The sequence below is a fragment of the Poromitra crassiceps genome, assembly GCF_964638095.1.
Source record: "Poromitra crassiceps genome assembly, chromosome: 7".
NCBI lineage: Eukaryota > Metazoa > Chordata > Actinopteri > Beryciformes > Melamphaidae > Poromitra > Poromitra crassiceps.
Genome location: NC_139628.1, coordinates 1640774 through 1658785, shown reverse-complemented (window position 1 = coordinate 1658785; position 18012 = coordinate 1640774). Strand labels below are relative to the sequence as shown.

Below are 18012 nucleotides of genomic sequence, written 5' to 3'. Positions count from 1 at the left end.
ACACAAGGTGCAAGGGCACACTGCAGACCATCCTCACACAGTGCAGACCATCCTCATCCACACACAGTGCAGTCCATCCTCACACAGTGCAGACCATCCTCACACAGTGCAGACCATCCTCACACAGTGCAGACCATCCTCACACAGTACAGACCATCCTCACACAGTACAGTCCATCCTCACACAGTACAGACCATCCTCACACAGTGCAGACCATCCTCATCCACACACAGTGCAGTCCATCCTCACACAGTGCAGACCATCCTCACACAGTGCAGACCATCCTCACACAGTGCAGACCATCCTCACACAGTACCGACCATCCTCACACAGTACCGACCATCCTCACACAGTGCAGACCATCCTCACACAGTGCAGACCATCCTCACACAGTGCAGACCATCCTCACACAGTACCGACCATCCTCACACAGTACCGACCATCCTCACACAGTGCAGACCATCCACACACAGTGCAGACCATCCTCACACAGTGCAGACCATCCTCACACAGTGCAGACCATCCTCACACATCCTCACACAGTGCAGACCATCCTCACACAGTGCAGACTATCCTCACACAGTGCAGACCATCCTCACACACTGCAGACCATCCTCACACAGTGCAGACCATCCACACACAGTGCAGACCATCCTCACACACTGCAGACCATCCTCACACAGTGCAGACCATCCACACACAGTGCAGACCATCCTCACACAGTGCAGACCATCCTCACACAGTGCAGACCATCCTCACACATCCTCACACAGTGCAGACTATCCTCACACAGTGCAGACTATCCTCACACAGTGCAGACCATCCTCACACAGTGCAGACCATCCTCACACAGTGCAGACCATCCTCACACAGTGCAGACCATCCTCACACAGTGCAGACCATCCTCACACAGTACCGACCATCCTCACACACTGCAGACCATCCTCACACAGTGCAGACCATCCTCACACAGTGCAGACCATCCTCACACAGTGTAGACTATCCTCACACAGTGCAGACCATCCTCACACAGTGCAGACCATCCTCACACAGTGCAGACCATCCTCACACAGTGCAGACCATCCTCACACAGTACCGACCATCCTCACACACTGCAGACCATCCTCACACAGTGCAGACCATCCTCACACAGTGCAGACCATCCTCACACAGTGCAGACCATCCTCACACAGTGTAGACTATCCTCACACAGTGCAGACCATCCTCACACAGTGCAGACCATCCTCACACAGTGCAGACCATCCTCACACAGTGCAGACCATCCTCACACAGTGCAGACCATCCTCACACAGTGCAGACCATCCTCACACAGTGCAGACCATCCTCACACAGTGTAGACCATCTGTTTCAACATGAGTTTAAAGTTAAAATTCCTAAACCTTTTTGGTGTTAAAAAAGAGAACATCTGTAAACACCTGTATCTGTAAAACTGGAACATATCAACCCCCAATGTTAAAGTCGTTATTTTCTACATTCATGCAAGTGTTATGTATGTACTCCCTGGAATGAATCAGAAGAAATATTTTATTCATTCTTGGGGATTTTTTTATTGATCTTTGCAGATAATTCACTTTGATCACACATTCAATCAATCACTAAAGAAAATAGAAATAGACAACAATAAGAACTATATAGGTCACACAACAGTTTATGTTTTCATATGAATACATGTGTGTTTGGATACTCACTATCACTCACTGATATAACACAAAGAAAAGAGCACCACCTACAGGAAATCAAACATAATCTTTGACTGACAGGTGATCTGTGGGAAGTGCAGTGCAGAAACACCACAACAATGACAGCTAAGCACCAAAGATGGAAAGAAAACACACACACACACACACACACACACACACACACACACACACACACACACACACACACACACACACTCCTGCTTTAATAAGTCCTGTCTACTTGAGCTTACACAGCTCAGCAGTGTCTCCAATGCTAAAACACCACAGTCCAGGATGGAGAGGCTGAGTGAATGTGGTCTGGACTCTGTGGAGGAGAGTCATGGTTTCAGAGACGCTGTAGAAGGACAGAATACCTGCTCTGTGATCCAGGTACACTCCTACTCTGGAGGACGGAGGAACTGAGATGGAAGTTTTGATACTCTTATGTGTGAACTGATAACTACTGATGCCACACTCTAATGCCCAAGACTTGTCATTGTATCCAAATAGACTTTCACTCTCTGTTTTGCTAATATCTTTATATGAGACTGCTATTGAAATGCTCAACCCGCTCCTCTCCACCTCCCAGTAACAACGTCCAGTCAGACCCTCTCTACTCAGGACCTGACGCCAGTAAGTGAATCTGTCTGGGTGACTAGAATATGACTGTGCTTCTCTCATGCCTGTTGCTTTTCTGTTCCCCTCAGATAGTAACAGCAGTGTGTTTGCTGTGTTTGGATCCAGTGTGATCTGACGTGAATATTGTAAGAAGTCAGCTCTGGTCTTGGGCTCTGGTTGTGGCAGTAAAATATCCACTTCAGTCACTGTCAGTGAGATCTTAGGCCATTCCTCTGTCAAAATGTCCTTTAGTATATCTCTGACCTCTGACACAGCTGCAGTCACATCCTCAAAGTAGCAGACAGGACGGGTATCGATCCTGGGTGAGTCTGTAGATTGACTGAGATGTGACAGCGAGGGGTAACTGTGTAGGAAGTGGATGTGATCCTCTGTGTGTGAGAGCTGCTCCAGCTCAGCATCTTTCCTCCTCAGCTCAGAGATCTCCTGCTTCAGCTTCTCCTGAAGTTCTTCAGCCCGACTCACTTCCTCTTTCTGCTGAGATCTGATCTGCTGCTTCACCTCGGAGCTTCTCTTCTCAATGAGACGGACCAGCTCAGTGAAGATCTTCTCACTGTCCATCACTGCTTTATCAGCAGAGAGATAAATAGCCTCCAGGTTCTGTTGAAGCACCTTCACATCTTTCTCTCTGCCCTGGAGTCTCTTCTGGATTTTTTGCCGATTCACCCCGAGCTCTTTCTGCCTCTCTGCCCTTTCTGCGGCAGCTGAGACTGTGTCGTGTCCCTTATGTTCGTCCATGGAGCAGAGATAACAGATACACTGCTGATCAGTATGGCAGAAGATCTTCATCACCTCATCATGACGAGAGCAGATGTTCTCCTGAAGCTTCACGGTGGCTTCCACCAGCCTGTGTTTCTTTAATGGAGCTACATCATAGTGAGGCTGGAGGTGCTGCTCACAGTAAGAGGCCATACACACCAGACAGGACTTGAGGGCTTTCAGCTTTCTCCCAGGGCAGACATCACAGCCCACCTCTCCAGGTCCAGCATAGCAGAGATCAGGAGGAGCAGCTTGGAGTCCGGTCTTCCTCAGGTCCTCCACCAACTCTGCTAACATGGTACTTTTCACCAGGACAGGCCTCGGTGTGAAGGTCTGTCTGCACTGGGGGCAGCTGTGGATTTTCTTCTGATCCTCTTCCTTCCAGCAGTCTTTAATACAGCTCATGCAGTAGCTGTGCCCACAGGGAATAGTCACCGGATCCTTCAGTAGATCCAGACAGATCGAACAGCACAGTTTCTCCCTGTCCAGCTGAATTCCTTGCTGCACTATTTCACTTCTCAGTGACAGTGAGTCAGATAAGCCGTGCTCTGCTCCAAACCTCTGTTGTTGTCTTCATGTTCATGTGCTGATCTGCAGTGAATGGGCTGGTCAGCTCTTGCACTTCACAGCATGTTTACACCCATCTTTAAACTGGCAGATCTGTGAAAGGGGAGGAACAGGATGTGGAGAGAACAGAACTGGCTGTGTTTGAGACCGGGGAGAAGAGGGAGGGGTTATCAGGCTTTGCTTTATTCCAGGAAGAGGAGCGTTAAAGAGGCAGTGTGTGTTTCTCTCCCCCCTTATCCCCCTCACTTTAAGTGCAACATTTCAAAATAAAGTTCCAAAGCCTTGTGTTAGGAAGTTTGTGTGAAGTTTGCTGGATCTTAGGTAAGAGCTCGCGAGGGGTGATCGGTTAGAACCAGAGAGGTCTTTCAGGCGTTTATTTGAGATATCAAGCAGAAATATCAGGCAGAAGCAACATACAGAGTAGCTAGCTAGCAGATAGATAGCTTACAGATTGCAGAAAGAGCATAGCATAACAGAACATCACTTTTATACCTCCCACATTCGAGGTATGACATCATTGGTGATGTCACAACGTCCCGGGAGGTAAGTGGCTTGTGGAAATTAACTATTTAAATTCCCAGCCCTAACCCTAGGAGGCGCTGATGAAACAGATAATATATACAGTCAATGGGAACAGTAGTATATTACAGCAGGAGATGCAACACATATGGACCAAAACAACAGTCTGGAGACAAAATGCATTCTTGTCTCAGTTAAATTAAGATGGGTTCATGATCCTCTACATGGAGTGTTGAAACACAGAAAACACTTGAAGACATCATCATTGACTTCTAATTAGCTGTGGCAAGAACATCCATCCTTAGTGTCGAGGTCTGTCTGTCTGTCTCTCACACACACACACACACACACACACACACACACACACACACACACACACACACAGACACACAATCTCAGACAGACACTTCGGCCCAATCCCAATTCTTTTCTTAACCCTCAATCTTAACCCTCAAGCTCAACCCTCAATCTTAGTAGCCCTCAAAACTAAGTGTTAAGGGCTATCTTGCGACTTTAAAATGGGACAGCCCTTAAAGGCAGATACGTCTTCAGACTGTGGGGGGCAGCAATATGCCAGGCTGTGGTGCTGCTGCTCCAGTCTGTCAATTCAAAAGAAGAGGAAAAAAGCTAATATTTCCTTGATAATATAGATGTAGAAATTACGATAACCATTGTATTATCTTAGTTTAAATGTCATTTTATGGATTTCCGTTTTGGAGCCTAACACATTTGTTGTTGCTAACTATCAATAGTGTAGCTGTGCTGGTCAAGCCATATTATTATTATTATATTATAACATTGTTAACGTTGTTACGAAATGCCATAATTCTCGGTGGTAATGTCGTTGTTGAGTTGTTTTTTATCAAGATACAGCCTACGTGTAATGCAACGCACCACAAAACGAGTGGGTGCTAGAATGACCGTGCTTTGCGACGTGAGGGCTGGCTTGACTGCAGTGTTTAACTGCAGTCAAGCCAGCCCTCACGTCGGAAAGCACGGTCATTCTAGCACCCACTCGTTAGCAACAACATTGTTGTTAGGATTCCAAAACGGAAATCCATAAAATGACATTAAACTAAGCTAATACAATGGTTATCGTAATTTTTACATCGCTATTAACAAGGAAATACTTAACTTTGTAGGGCTACTTTTTTCCTCCGTTCCCCGCCATCTTTCATCTGAAGGGATCTAGCCATGACACGCAAGGGATTCTGGGATCGCACTCACCGCCAAGGGTGGTACTGGAAAATCTTAAAAGTGAGGGCCGTATCACCCTCAAACTCGACCCTTAACTTAACACACTGAGAATCGGGACAGCACTAGCACTTCGCGGGAGTGCGCATTTTTGAGACTGAGGGTTAAGATTGAGGGTTAAGATAGGAATTGGGATTGGCCCTTCACATTCTTATTAGAGTATAGGACTAGCTGTGTGACTGGAGTCACTCTGCAGCTCTCCATGGTGCTGAACCTGTCTTGAGGCATTTTGGAGCACTAATTAGCCATTTTTGGCCATTTAGTCAGCCCTAATTACTGAATTAAAGAAACCTGTTATGGCCCATTTCCACCGCTGGTATCAGCGGTGGTTTTTTGTCTCATTCCACCGATCAAAAATGTGGACAGCCCGGGTTGAGTCGGGGTTGAGTCGGGCGTGCATGTGCGCGCGCGCGCGCGCGCGCGTGTGTGTGTGTGGGGCCCAGAATTTTGTGCTACACCGCTGGGTGGAGAGATTTAATATACATCAACCCCCCAACTTCCAGTCACTTCCTGTATCGCCCCCTTGGTTGAAACAATGAAGTTTCATACCATTGACAGAGAGCCAATCACAAACCCACGCCCATTTAGGAGACCAGAAGAGTACCATGTCTTAGCCTACAGCTGGCGGAGGCTGGAGTACAGCGTCTCTGTATTATCTCTATTATCTCTATCTAATATTAAAGGTTTCTGGTGGGAGGGGGGTCCGGGTAGTGTAGCGGTAAAGTCCCTGCCTACCAAGGTGAAGGGGCACAGGTTCACATCCTCGCGTTACCTCCGGCTTGGCCGGGCGTCCATACAGGCACAATTGGCTCGTGTCTGCGGGAGGGAAGCCGGCTTGAGGGTATTTGTCCTGGTCGCTGCACTAGCGCCTCCTCTGGTCGGTTAGGGTGCCTGTTCAGAGGGAAAGGAACTGGTTGGAATAGTGTGATCCTTCCACATGCTACGTCCTACCGGTGAGGCTCCAGCTGTCAGGTGAAAAGAAGCAACTGGCTACTGCTCATGTCTGGGAGGAAGCATGGTGCTAGTCTAAGCTCTCCCCAGATCAGCAGAGGGTGGAGCAGCGACCGGGGCAGCAGGGGGGAAATTGGCGAAGTACAATTGGGGAGAAAATGGGAGAAAATGGGATAAAATCAACAACAAAAAGGTCTCTGGTGGCGTATTGGGGGTTGACCACCTGCATTCTGTGAAGACCCGCCCCTACTCTGCCTCTGATTGGCTCTGACAGTGATATTCCTACCCTATCTCTAACCTCACTCCTCATCCCTAAACCTCAACAACCTAACCAACAAAGGCAACGAATAGCCTACTAGCCAATCAGAGGCAGAGTAGGGCGGTTCTTCGCGGAATGCAGGTGAGATGAAAATACAGCGTCCCTTATTTGACGGAAGATGGTCATCTGACCAGCGGCAGTTGGAAGAAGTTGGTCCCCCAGCACTTCACTGCAGCTGCCCACCCCTCCTGACCTCACCATGGAGGAGGATGAGTTAGGATGGGTCAAACGCGAGGACAAATTTCATGGCGCCTCCAATTGCATGTTTGTGTGTGTGCTCTGGTGTGTTGACTGTGACAAAATAAAGACAGGGTTTGTCTGTCTGGTTTCTATTCTGTTCTATTCTTTAATTGTCAAGTATGGGACAATTTATTATTTTAGGGTGGCAAACAAAACTGGAAAACAACAAATAAAAATAAGAGTCTACTAAAATAGCAACAACCATAACACCATCCCTGGTGGTTCAAAAATACAGAAGACATAAGACAAAAACACATCATGTCAAAGGGTTTGCTGTAAAGGTTCTGAATTGATGTCAGGGTACACAACTACTGCTGCTGCTGCTGCTTTAAAAAACAGTTTTTAAATGTTAACGCCAGCATTGCCCAACCACAAAAAGTCCCAGATTAATACTGCATTCAAGACAACTCGGAACACAGAACAGAATAGTTGCATTCACGCTATTTTCAACTCGGTTACAAAAACATACACAGCTAGCTAATTTCATTAGTAAAATAGCTGTTAAATTCAACATAGGCCTATTGTTATAGTCAGAGACCAATATAAACAATATAATCACATAATGCATAATTACACCTCAAATTAGGTCAACAAACACTTTGATGATGTCAACTCTGACAAACCCGGAGCTCTGAAATGATACCCGAATTTCCGACCTGTAATTCTGACCTCGACAACCGTTCAATTCATTTTTTACAGGTCGGAGCTCGTTTTTTCCAGTGTTCTGAGTTATCTTGAACGGGATGTCAGTCACGTCCTCATTCTCAAATGAAGAAGCCGAGTGGTTGATTGTCACATTACTGATGATTTATTTAGCTTTTTATTAAAAGCAAATAAAAATGACAGAATTAGAAATCACAGTAATTAATAAGTCAGTAATAAATGGAACTATTCAGTCCATAGCAAAACATCAAGAATCACAATATCATCCAACAATTGATGATAATATCTTAAAGGCTTTCAGGCGATGTACTGCGCTCCTCTGATGGCCATGTTGGATGTCCGCAGCTCTGTGAACAGGTGATAATGTCAGCTTGTTAACTAGCTAACCATAGTGTCTGGTCAGCTAACCATCATGGACTGTCTTGTTAACACATGTATCTGATTAGCACACAAGCTAATGTAGAAGCTACCGTTAGCATGTTCACATCAACATCAGTGTGTTGCTGGCAGTTAGCTATCTAACAGTTTGTTCAAGCTAACTGAGCTGACAATTCCCAGGCTACAACTCGGATGTTTCATTCAAGACAACTCGGTCGGAGATTCGGAGTTCTGAAATTATACCTGCATTTCTGACCTGTAATTCCAAGTTGGACAACCGTTCAATTCAAAAATGAATTGAACGGAAGTTGGAAATCTCAGAGTGAGACTTCTAAGTTCCGAGTTGTCTTCAATGCAGTAACTGTATTTTGGAGTAGAGAATGGGGCTAAAGACAGACAGTTGACTGTGTCACTTTAACCTACATTTGGAAACAAATCCACCTTATCACACTATTCCCTTTTACTGAGAATGTTACTGAATGGATCTACAGACACATGAAAGTCGGTTGATGTTTGTCACTATGTTGAGTAAAGAATAACAGAAACAGACAGCAGAGATATGTTAAAACCACTCTGTCAGCAACTACATGAGGTGCATCATCTACATAAGGTGTTTACATAAGGTGAGTAATATATAGCTTTCATCTGTTCATCCAATCAGAGGCCTCATAGCTTGCTCTCATAGGTGACGCTGTCTTTCTCCAAAACAATCCCGTTGCTGTCGGGAGGTGTGGCCCCGCCCTCCGGCTCATCTGCTGAAATTAAGATTAAAAGTGTCAATATAAATGTGTATCAATATAAATACTCTATCTATCTACAAAGAAAGAAAGAAGGAAAGAAAGAAAGAAAGAAAGAAAGAAAGAAAGAAAGAAAGAAAGAAAGAAAGAAAGAAAGAAAGAAAGAAAGAAAGATCATGCCTGTTTTTTAGCCTGGGAGAGAGAGAGAAAATATTTACCCTCTCAAACACTTCAGACTTCAAAAGCATTTTTTTTATTATCAAAAGACAAACACTTCTCTCTCTCTCTCTTTTTACCTGTCTCTCTCCCCCAATGAATAGAGGAAGGAAAGAAAGGAAGGAATGTTTCTATTGCGTTGGTCTGCTGCCTCTTTGCAGCTCAGTCTCCAGAATAAAATGTTGGCATTTCTGCAAACTACAGATACATTGAATCTCAACGTTTGGGAACCAGAAATACCATAATTATGTTGCATATCAACATTTGTAGATATGTGTAACAATATAGCCTAGCCCTCTAGTGGTCATGTAAATAACCACAGTCTGCTATTGAAATTACATGGCAGGAAAGTAAGGGAGTTGTGGCCGGGGTGGTGGAGTGCGTAAGCCTTTGCCTTAGACAGTGGAGATCCGTTTCCGTGTTTCCAAAGTTTCAAGTCACATTTAACATTTTTGTTATTTAACGCTAACCCCAAACCATAACCATAATAACCTTAACCAAGTTGTTTTTGTTGAATTCATGTTTCCAAATGGACGTTGGAAACACTCCTGTGTTTGGAGGACTTGTTGAAATGTTGATATGCAACAGGTTTTTGGTTCAGAAAAATTTGTATTGAACATATCTGTGGTTTGCAGAAACATAACATGCCAACATTTTATTCTGGACACGGAGTTCCTCTTTGCCTATCTGCGTGTAGAGTGCGTGTGTGTGTGTGTGTGTGTGTGTGTGTGTGTGTGTGTGTGTGTGTGTGTGTGTGTGTGCGCGTGCGTGCGTGCGTGCGTGCGTGTGTGTACCTGGGGCCTTTCGTGCCAGGAGGCGTGGCCCGGCCAGGCCGATGCCCAGCGCTCCGATGGGGGCGGTGGTGAGGATGGCGAGCACGGCGAGGGTTAACACGTCCAGACCAAACTTTACCAACGCCTCGTCTCCCTCAACCCGCGCCATGTCCAACGCCTTGGAGCCTATAGCAGCCTGACACAGAAATACATACACATGTAGATACACTACAGCATAATATAATAGATACACTACAGCATAATATAATAGATACACTATAGCATAATATAATAGATACACTATAGCAGGCTGACACACAGAAATACATACACATGTAGATACACTACAGCATAATATCATAGATACACTATAGCATAATATAATAGATACACTATAGCAGGCTGACACACAGAAATACATACACATGTAGATACACTACAGCATAATATAATAGATACACTATAGCATAATATAATAGATACACTACAGCATAATATAATAGATACACTACAGCATAATATAATAGATACACTACAGCATAATATAATAGATACACTACAGCATAATATAATAGATACACTATAGCATAATATAATAGATACACTATAGCATAATATAATAGATACACTATAGCAGCCTGACACACAGAAATACATACACATGTAGATACACTACAGCATAATATAATAGATACACTACAGCATAATATAATAGATACACCACAGCATAATATAATAGATACACTACAGCATAATATAATTGATACACTATAGCAGCCTGACACACAGAAATACATACACATGTAGATACACTATAGCAGTGCTTCTCAAATGGGGGTCCGGGGACCCCCAGGGGTCCGTGGCACTTTGCCAGGTGGTCCGCGAAAAGTTTTCAGGAAAATAAAAATAAACACTTTTTTGTAAAAGCTTCATAGTTCAATGAAAATATTGTATGCTTTAAATCTAAAATGGTTCATGGATTACATTTTAATCTAACAAACCTATCAATTTAAAAGTCAAGCACGTTACCGTGGAAACAATTAAGCTTAGCCCAAAATCACAAATCAGAATGAGGGGGTCCCCGGTATATTTTCTATCTTGTAATGTAAGGGGTCCTTGGCTGAAAAACATTTGAGAACCTCTGCACTATAGCATAATATAATATACTATAGCAGCCTGACACAGAAATAGATACACATATGATGCCTGTGTAAACAGCTGGCCAACAATATCCAACACCACAGAGGCATAAGTCAAAGTCAAAATATGTGTGAGATCATGTGCAAAGTAAATCAGCAAGTTATGTATATAAGGGTCTGGCCACTTTGAGTGACAGGTGGCTAGCCAATGACTCTGGTCGACAGTTGTCTCTCACACACACATAACCCCTCACCTTGTACAAACAGTATCTTTGTTGTCTCTCTCTCTCTCTCTCTCTCTCTCTCTCTCTCTCTCTCTCTCTCTCTCTCTCTCTCTCTCTCTCTCTCTCTCTCTCTCTCTCTCTCTCTCTCTCTCACACACACACACACACACACACACACACACACACACACACACACACACACACACACACACACACACACACACACACACACACACACCTGGACAGTGGCTTTGGGCAGCCAGGCCACAGAGATGAAGAGTTTCTCCTTCAGGTTGAATCCTCCAAAGTGAATGAGCAGGAAGGTGACGAGCAGACGCACCACCAGACCTATACTGATACAGGCCAGACCCAGCCCTGCACACAGACAGACAGGCAGACAGAGAGACAGGCAGACAGACAGACAGGCAGACAGAGAGACAGACAGGCAGGCAGACAGACAGAGAGACAGAGAGACAGACAGACAGACAGACAGACAGACAGGCAGAGAGACAGACAGAGAGACAGACAGACAGACAGACAGACAGACAGACAGACAGACAGGCAGGCAGGCAGAGAGACAGAGAGACAGACAGTTAGGCAAAGAGACAGACAGAGAGACAGGCAGACAGAGAGACAGGCAGACAGACAGACAGACAGGCAGAGAGACAGGCAGACAGAGAGACAGGCAGACAGACAGACAGGCAGGCAGAGAGACAGACAGGCAGAGAGACAGGCAGACAGACAGACAGACAGACAGACAGACAGACAGACAGACAGACAGACAGACAGGTTTAAATGTTGATTGAGATTGGTTGATGTGGTTTGCAGAAACATAACATGCTAACATGTTATTCTGGAGACTGAGATATTGACATAGATGGAGACTGAATAAGTAACAAGTAAACATGGTATCTAGGCTTCGAGCAATATTCAATCATATCAAATATTACGATATTTTCTGTGGTATCGAATATCACTCAACCTCCCCGCCCCAAAGTCTGAGTCATGGTCTTTCTACTGGGAGGACTGGGAGGTCTTACCCACAGTGCTGGGGCTGAGGTTGGCTATGGTGATCTCTGCTCCAATCAGACCAAAGAGGAGGGGCTGGAAGACATCCCACGACCGACCCACCATGGCCGCCACCGGGGCCTGTGGCACAGAGCGACATCAAGATAACCCAGTCTCTAATCCAGATTAAGGAGGTCACTCTGATGTGATGTGGTGTGGTGCTGGTAAACGTGCCTTTCTTCACATTAAAGTGATTCTGGTGAGGCGTAAATATCTTTAAAACCCATTATTGTCCACAAGCGCTTGTTGTTTCAGTCGGAATACATCAGGATTAGGAATCACATACCCTGGGATCCCATTTCAGCTCGACTTTAAAGTACTAGTTGGGTTTAGCACACATCCATTGAAATGTTTCAAATCAGTCAAAGTAAAGTATTAATTTTCTTAAATCAAATGAATGGTAGTCACATCAAATTACAGTTAAACGTATTTGCGTAATTTTTTTGCAGATCAAAATATGTCTACCTATTAAGGCATGATAAAATACGTGCAATCAAAATTTTTGATTTGGTCATGTGTAGCCTCGTGCAAATTGTGTTTCTACCTCTAAGAGAAAATATTCTGTGGGGCTTTTCCTTAATAAATTAGGTTAAATAGGCCTATAGTGGTTAGTCATGCAGGGGTCCAGATTAAATCCAGATTAAAGTGGTTCTGTGTAAACTGTTACCTTGTCGCTCCTCCAGCCCAGGGCAGCCAGGAAGGAAAGCACCAGCGTGCAGAGACCACCTGCTCCAGCAAAACCAACCACATGACTTAAGAAGACCGAGAAGACTGAGAGACCCAACAACATGAGAGTCCTACTCAACACCAGCTCCTCCTACAGAGAGATAGGAGTGTGTGTTTGTGGGGGGGGGGAGAGGGGTTGAGAGAGGAGGGATGGGGAGAGGGGGAGGGGGAGAGAGAGGGAGAGGAGAGAAGGGGAGGGAGAGCGAGGGGGAGAGAGAGATGAGGCGGCTGTAGCTCAGGAGGTAGAGCGGGTCATCCACTAATCACTTTGGATAAGGGAGGTCGGTGGTTCGATTCCCGCCTCCTCCAGTATCATGCATGTCGAAGTGTCCTTGGGCAAGATACTGAACCCCAAATTGCTCCCAATGGTGTGCCAGCACCCTGCGTGGTAACCTGCCGCCATCGGTGTATGAATGGGTGAATGTACCTACTGATTGCAAAGCGATTTGGATAAAGGCGCTATATAAATGCAGGCCATTTACCATTTACCAGATGAGCTTACAACAGTAGATATAATAGGTGAAGTGTTTTGGAATGAGAATGACAGAATAAAATGAATCAATGAATTAAAAAATACTTCAAAAAGAAAAAATCTAAATAATAAAGGGGGAATTCAAAACTAAATTCAAAACTAAAAACAAACAAAAAACATGGATGGAGGATTACGTCATCCTAAAATGAGCCCAAATGGATTCTTGAGTATTCACAACAACAGATGTTGTTCATGTCAGAAGTGAATTTCTGAAGAATCGACCTTGGTCTGAAAAAATAAAAGCCGCAACATCACTCAGAGAAACTTCTGTATATATTTTAGAAAAATACTATTGATGTGTGAATTAATCACACACAAAAAACACCCTGGTGTGTAAGGATCCTTACTTTTCACCATTGCTTCATCCTCCGTAGTATTTTGTGCAACTGACCAACCACAGAGGAGACAATCTGCTTCCTGTTTACACTGACACGCACATGCCCAGTGTATGTGAATGGTCATTGAGTATATGGACGCAGATTATTTTTGAAACGCTCGTGTGGACAGAGCGTTTCATTGTTTTATTTTGAAACGCCATTTTAAAACATAAGATGTTAGAGTGGCTGCAGCAGCTTAGGTGTATCTGGTCATTGCTAGGGAAGACGCACACACGCACGCACGCATACGCACACACACACACGCACACACACACGCACACGCACACGCACACACACACACACACACACACACACACACACACACACACACACACACACACACACCTGGTCATTGCTGGGGAAGAAGCAGATGAACAGACCCAGGATCAGCCCGGCTGCCATGCCCCCCACCACCTCCAGAAGACCCTTCAGGATGTTCATCCAGGTGGAGCCTGAGAGAGAAACCACACATTAGGACCTCTGTGTGTGTGTGTGTGTGTGTGTGCGTGTGTGTGTGTGTGTGTGTGTGTGCGTGTGTGTGTGTGTGTGTGTGTGTGTGTGTGTGTGTGTGTGTGTGTGTGTGTGTGTGTGTGCGTGTGTGTGTGTGTCCTCACCAGTAGAGAAGGCGACTCCCAGGCAGGTAGAGAAGCCTGTTATAGCTAAAATGTCATCAAAGCTCCCGGCAGCCATCAGCAGGGTGGGGATCCCCTGGAGAACATCACAACATTAGACCATCTTCTGGTGTTTTTCACACCCCTTTAAAAGAACCAAACTCAGACCTCTTTAAGTTGACCAAAAAGTAGTCCAACAGCAAAGGGACTCAGTTATTTTTGTGTTCACATTGTCAATTCATTTGAAAGAGGACTCAGATCTCTTTCTGGTCCACTTCAGCTCTGATGGGGCCTCAGTCCTCTTTCTGTTCACACTACTGTATACGTAGTTCCACTGGAGCTCAGACCTTTACTGCTTTGGAGTATGAGTGGTTTTCACTTGGAACAAGATGGCTGTTATACTCTTATACTTGTCTTGCTATGGAGAGCCATTTGCTCTTCTTTGTTGCCACTAATGGGCGATTGTGCGCATTACTTGGCCCTTGTATTAGCGCTGTTGCCATTCTTATTAATTATCTGGGCCTCGGCTCATTTGTGAAGCAGTAGCCAAATCAGCTTGACGCTGCAGTGGGCCTGGTAACATAGCCTGCATTCTCACTGCACGTGATACCGGCCAAAAGCCGGCTAACAGAATCCCAGATAGAAGTATATTGGACTACCCTGTGGGAGTTATATAGAAATATATTGGACTACCCTGTACATTGTGGGAGTTCTATAGAAGTCTATTGGACTACTATGCACATTGTGGGAGTTCTATAGAAGTCTATTGGACTACCCTGCACATTGTGGGAGTTCTATAGAAGTCTATTGGACTACACTGCACGTTGAGGAGTTCTATAGAATTATATTGGACTACCCTGCACATTGTGGATTTCTATAGAAGTCTATTGGACTACCCTGCACATTGTGGATTTCTATAGAAGTCTATTGGACTACCCTGCACATTGTGGATTTCTATAGAAGTCTATTGGACTACCCTGCACATTGAGGAGTTCTATAGAAGTCTATTGGACTACCCTGCACATTGAGGAGTTCTATAGAAGTCTATTGGACTACCCTGCACATTGTGGATTTCTATAGAAGTCTATTGGACTACCCTGCACATTGAGGAGTTCTATAGAAGTCTATTGGACTACCCTGCACGTTGAGGAGTTCTATAGAAATCTATTGGACTACCCTGCATGTTGTGGGAGTTATAAATCTATTGGACTACCCTGCACATTGTGGATTTCTATAGAAGTCTATTGGACTACACTGCACGTTGAGGAGTTCTATAGAAGTATATTGGACTACCCTACACGTTGTGGGAGTTCTAAATCTATTGGACTACCCTGCACGTTGTGGATTTCTATAGAAGTCTATTGGACTACCCTGCATGTTGTGGGAGTTCTAAATCTATTGGACTACCCTGCACGTTGTGGATTTCTATAGAAGTCTATTGGACTACCCTGCACGTTGTGGGAGTTCTAAATCTATTGGACTACCCTGCACGTTGTGGATTTCTATAGAAGTCTATTGGACTACCCTGCACATTGTGGATTTCTATAGAAGTCTATTGGACTACACTGCACGTTGAGGAGTTCTATAGAAGTCTATTGGTCTACACTGCACGTTGAGGAGTTCTATAGAAGTCTATTGGACTACACTGCACGTTGAGGAGTTCTATAGAAGTCTATTGGACTACTCTGCACATTGAAAAATGATGAAAAAGGGGTACCCAGTGTGTTAAAAAGTGACACCAAGGGGTTCTGACCAATCATCAGCATTTGACCATTGGAGAGAGAACAGGTTGGTTCCTGATACCTTTTCCACTCCGTATCCCTCTCTCTGCAGCAGCAACATGGAGGGAACGACTACCGCCGGAGAGACTGCAGCCAGGACAAAACTACAGAGAGAGGGGGGAGAGAGTGGGGAGAGAGAGAGAGGGGAGAGGGGGAGACAGGGGGGGGAGAGGGGGAGAGAGAGAGAGACAGGGGAGAGAGATGGGGGAGAGAAAGAGTGAGAGGGGAGAGAGGGGGAGGGAGAGAGACAGAGAAAGATAGACAAACACAAACATAAAAAATTAACTAATAAAACAGAATAAATAAAGTAGGATAAAAGTGTATTTTCATTCTCCAACTAACTGACAGAATGAAGTATGGCTTTGCTTTCACTGTGCTTGAAAACTGATTTGACTGCACAGTAGAGTTTCAGCCTGAGCTCGAAACGAAATATAACGAATCTTTAAAATCAGAAAAAGCCTGTCAGGTAGAGCCGACAATTAATGCTAATTGCTTGGGTAAGGCTGTGTGTGTGTTTACAGTAAACTAATCTGCATTTTGACATGTGAGCACTAAGCACTGTCCATGGTGCTGATTGCTAATAATGGAGTCAATCAATTGTAACAACTTTCTCTACTTCAAAAGTAGCTATTGCAGGCAACATTTATGACAGGTTTTTATGACAGTGTTGGTCAGTCTGTGTACTTCACAATTTTGCTGCAATAAAAATGATTGAAGTGAGATGAACAGACTGGAAACTTTATCTTACATAAAAAAGATGTTGACAAAGTTTACCTTTGTGGGCATCATTTGCAGTGGAAAAAAGGTAATACATCGCAAATCTCAATATCTCGCAATAACTATAGCATATCGCAATATCACAATAGTATTGTATCATCGTGACTTAAGTATCGTGATAATATCATATCGTGGGGCATCTGGTGATTCCCGCCCCTACCCTATACCGACTAGAAAGGTTCCCTTTCTTGCCAGAAATCGACATTAGTCACATGACAGGCACGTAACAACAGTGCCCTGTTGTGTCTGAAACCGACATTGTGAGCGAGCCGACTGCTAGCGGTGTTTAACATAATGACCGTGTCATGTAGAAGTAGGTCGCTGGCACCCAAGGGTGAATGGGTGGGATTTGTGGACCTGTAGCGTCTATCATACTACATTTCTCAGTAGCTTGATGGTAGCTTCAATACTTTTGAACCAAGTAGCTTTTTCAGTAGCTAAGCTATTTATAGACCCAAGTAGCTTGTAGCTTCCCGCAAAAGCTACAAGCTACTGCCAGAGAAAATCCATGAGCAAAGCACGGAGTGGAGATTTCTGCTGCGGTTTGGATTAAACAGGAGAAGACATTGCATATGTCAAGTGTGCCTGTGTAGCCAATAAATCACTTCCAGTTCCATTATGACAGACAACAAGTGTTGTTGTCTCATCCTTGCTTTTTAGCATCCTTGCCTCTCTTGCAGCAAGACCCGGCACTACTCTGCCTCTGATTGGGTTGTGTTTAGGCAATGAAGACTGACGATTGGTTAAGGGTAGGGCAAAATATGTCATGTGCTGGCGAAGTCACATCAGCAACAAACTTTGAAAGATGGCAGAGCCAGAGGGAGCCACTGGCAGTGATGAAGAAGACGTTCAGGTTTTATTGTCTGTTTTTGAATATTGTGCCAGTGAGAGTTTCATTGTGTTTTACACAATAACCGTGTCAACTCACCTATGGTTGACACGGTTATTGACTCTGGAACGGACTTGACTATGAGTAGGGAAAACATGTCAGTGGAAGCCACTAGTTCAGATGTAGATGGAAAGAAGCGTCAGGTTTGCTTGTGTGGCTGGCAGAAGGTAACAACT

General features: G+C 44.6%; 2 protein-coding genes across 2 annotated transcripts in view; both read right to left on the bottom strand.

Annotated features, from left to right (window-relative positions):
* Window positions 1-1661: 1661 nt before the first annotated feature.
* LOC310780028 (tripartite motif-containing protein 16-like) lies at window positions 1662-3460 on the bottom strand. Its single transcript, XM_083640564.1, has one exon. The coding sequence runs from the start codon at window positions 3390-3392 to the stop codon at window positions 1938-1940; it is 1455 nt and encodes a 484-aa protein (XP_083496690.1). The 5' UTR covers window positions 3393-3460; the 3' UTR covers window positions 1662-1937.
* Window positions 3461-7794: 4334 nt separating this feature from the next.
* The window catches only part of LOC310779848 (sodium/hydrogen exchanger 9B2), a 32279-nt gene continuing 22061 nt past the window's right edge, over window positions 7795-18012 (bottom strand). Inside the window, exons 7-14 of the mRNA XM_083640353.1 lie at window positions 16193-16274; window positions 14393-14486; window positions 14124-14230; window positions 12811-12960; window positions 12116-12224; window positions 11314-11450; window positions 9734-9908; window positions 7795-8741 (exon numbers count right to left, since the gene is read on the bottom strand). Coding sequence (XP_083496479.1) covers window positions 8653-8741; window positions 9734-9908; window positions 11314-11450; window positions 12116-12224; window positions 12811-12960; window positions 14124-14230; window positions 14393-14486; window positions 16193-16274 — 943 coding nt within the window. The 3' untranslated portion in view covers window positions 7795-8652. The remainder of the gene's footprint in view (window positions 8742-9733; window positions 9909-11313; window positions 11451-12115; window positions 12225-12810; window positions 12961-14123; window positions 14231-14392; window positions 14487-16192; window positions 16275-18012) is intronic.

What these genes read in the sequence shown, in the direction of transcription:
- LOC310780028 (XM_083640564.1), bottom strand. Translation starts at nt 3,392, where the DNA reads ATGTTAGCAGAGTTGGTGGAGGACCTGAGGAAGACCGGACTCCAAGCT.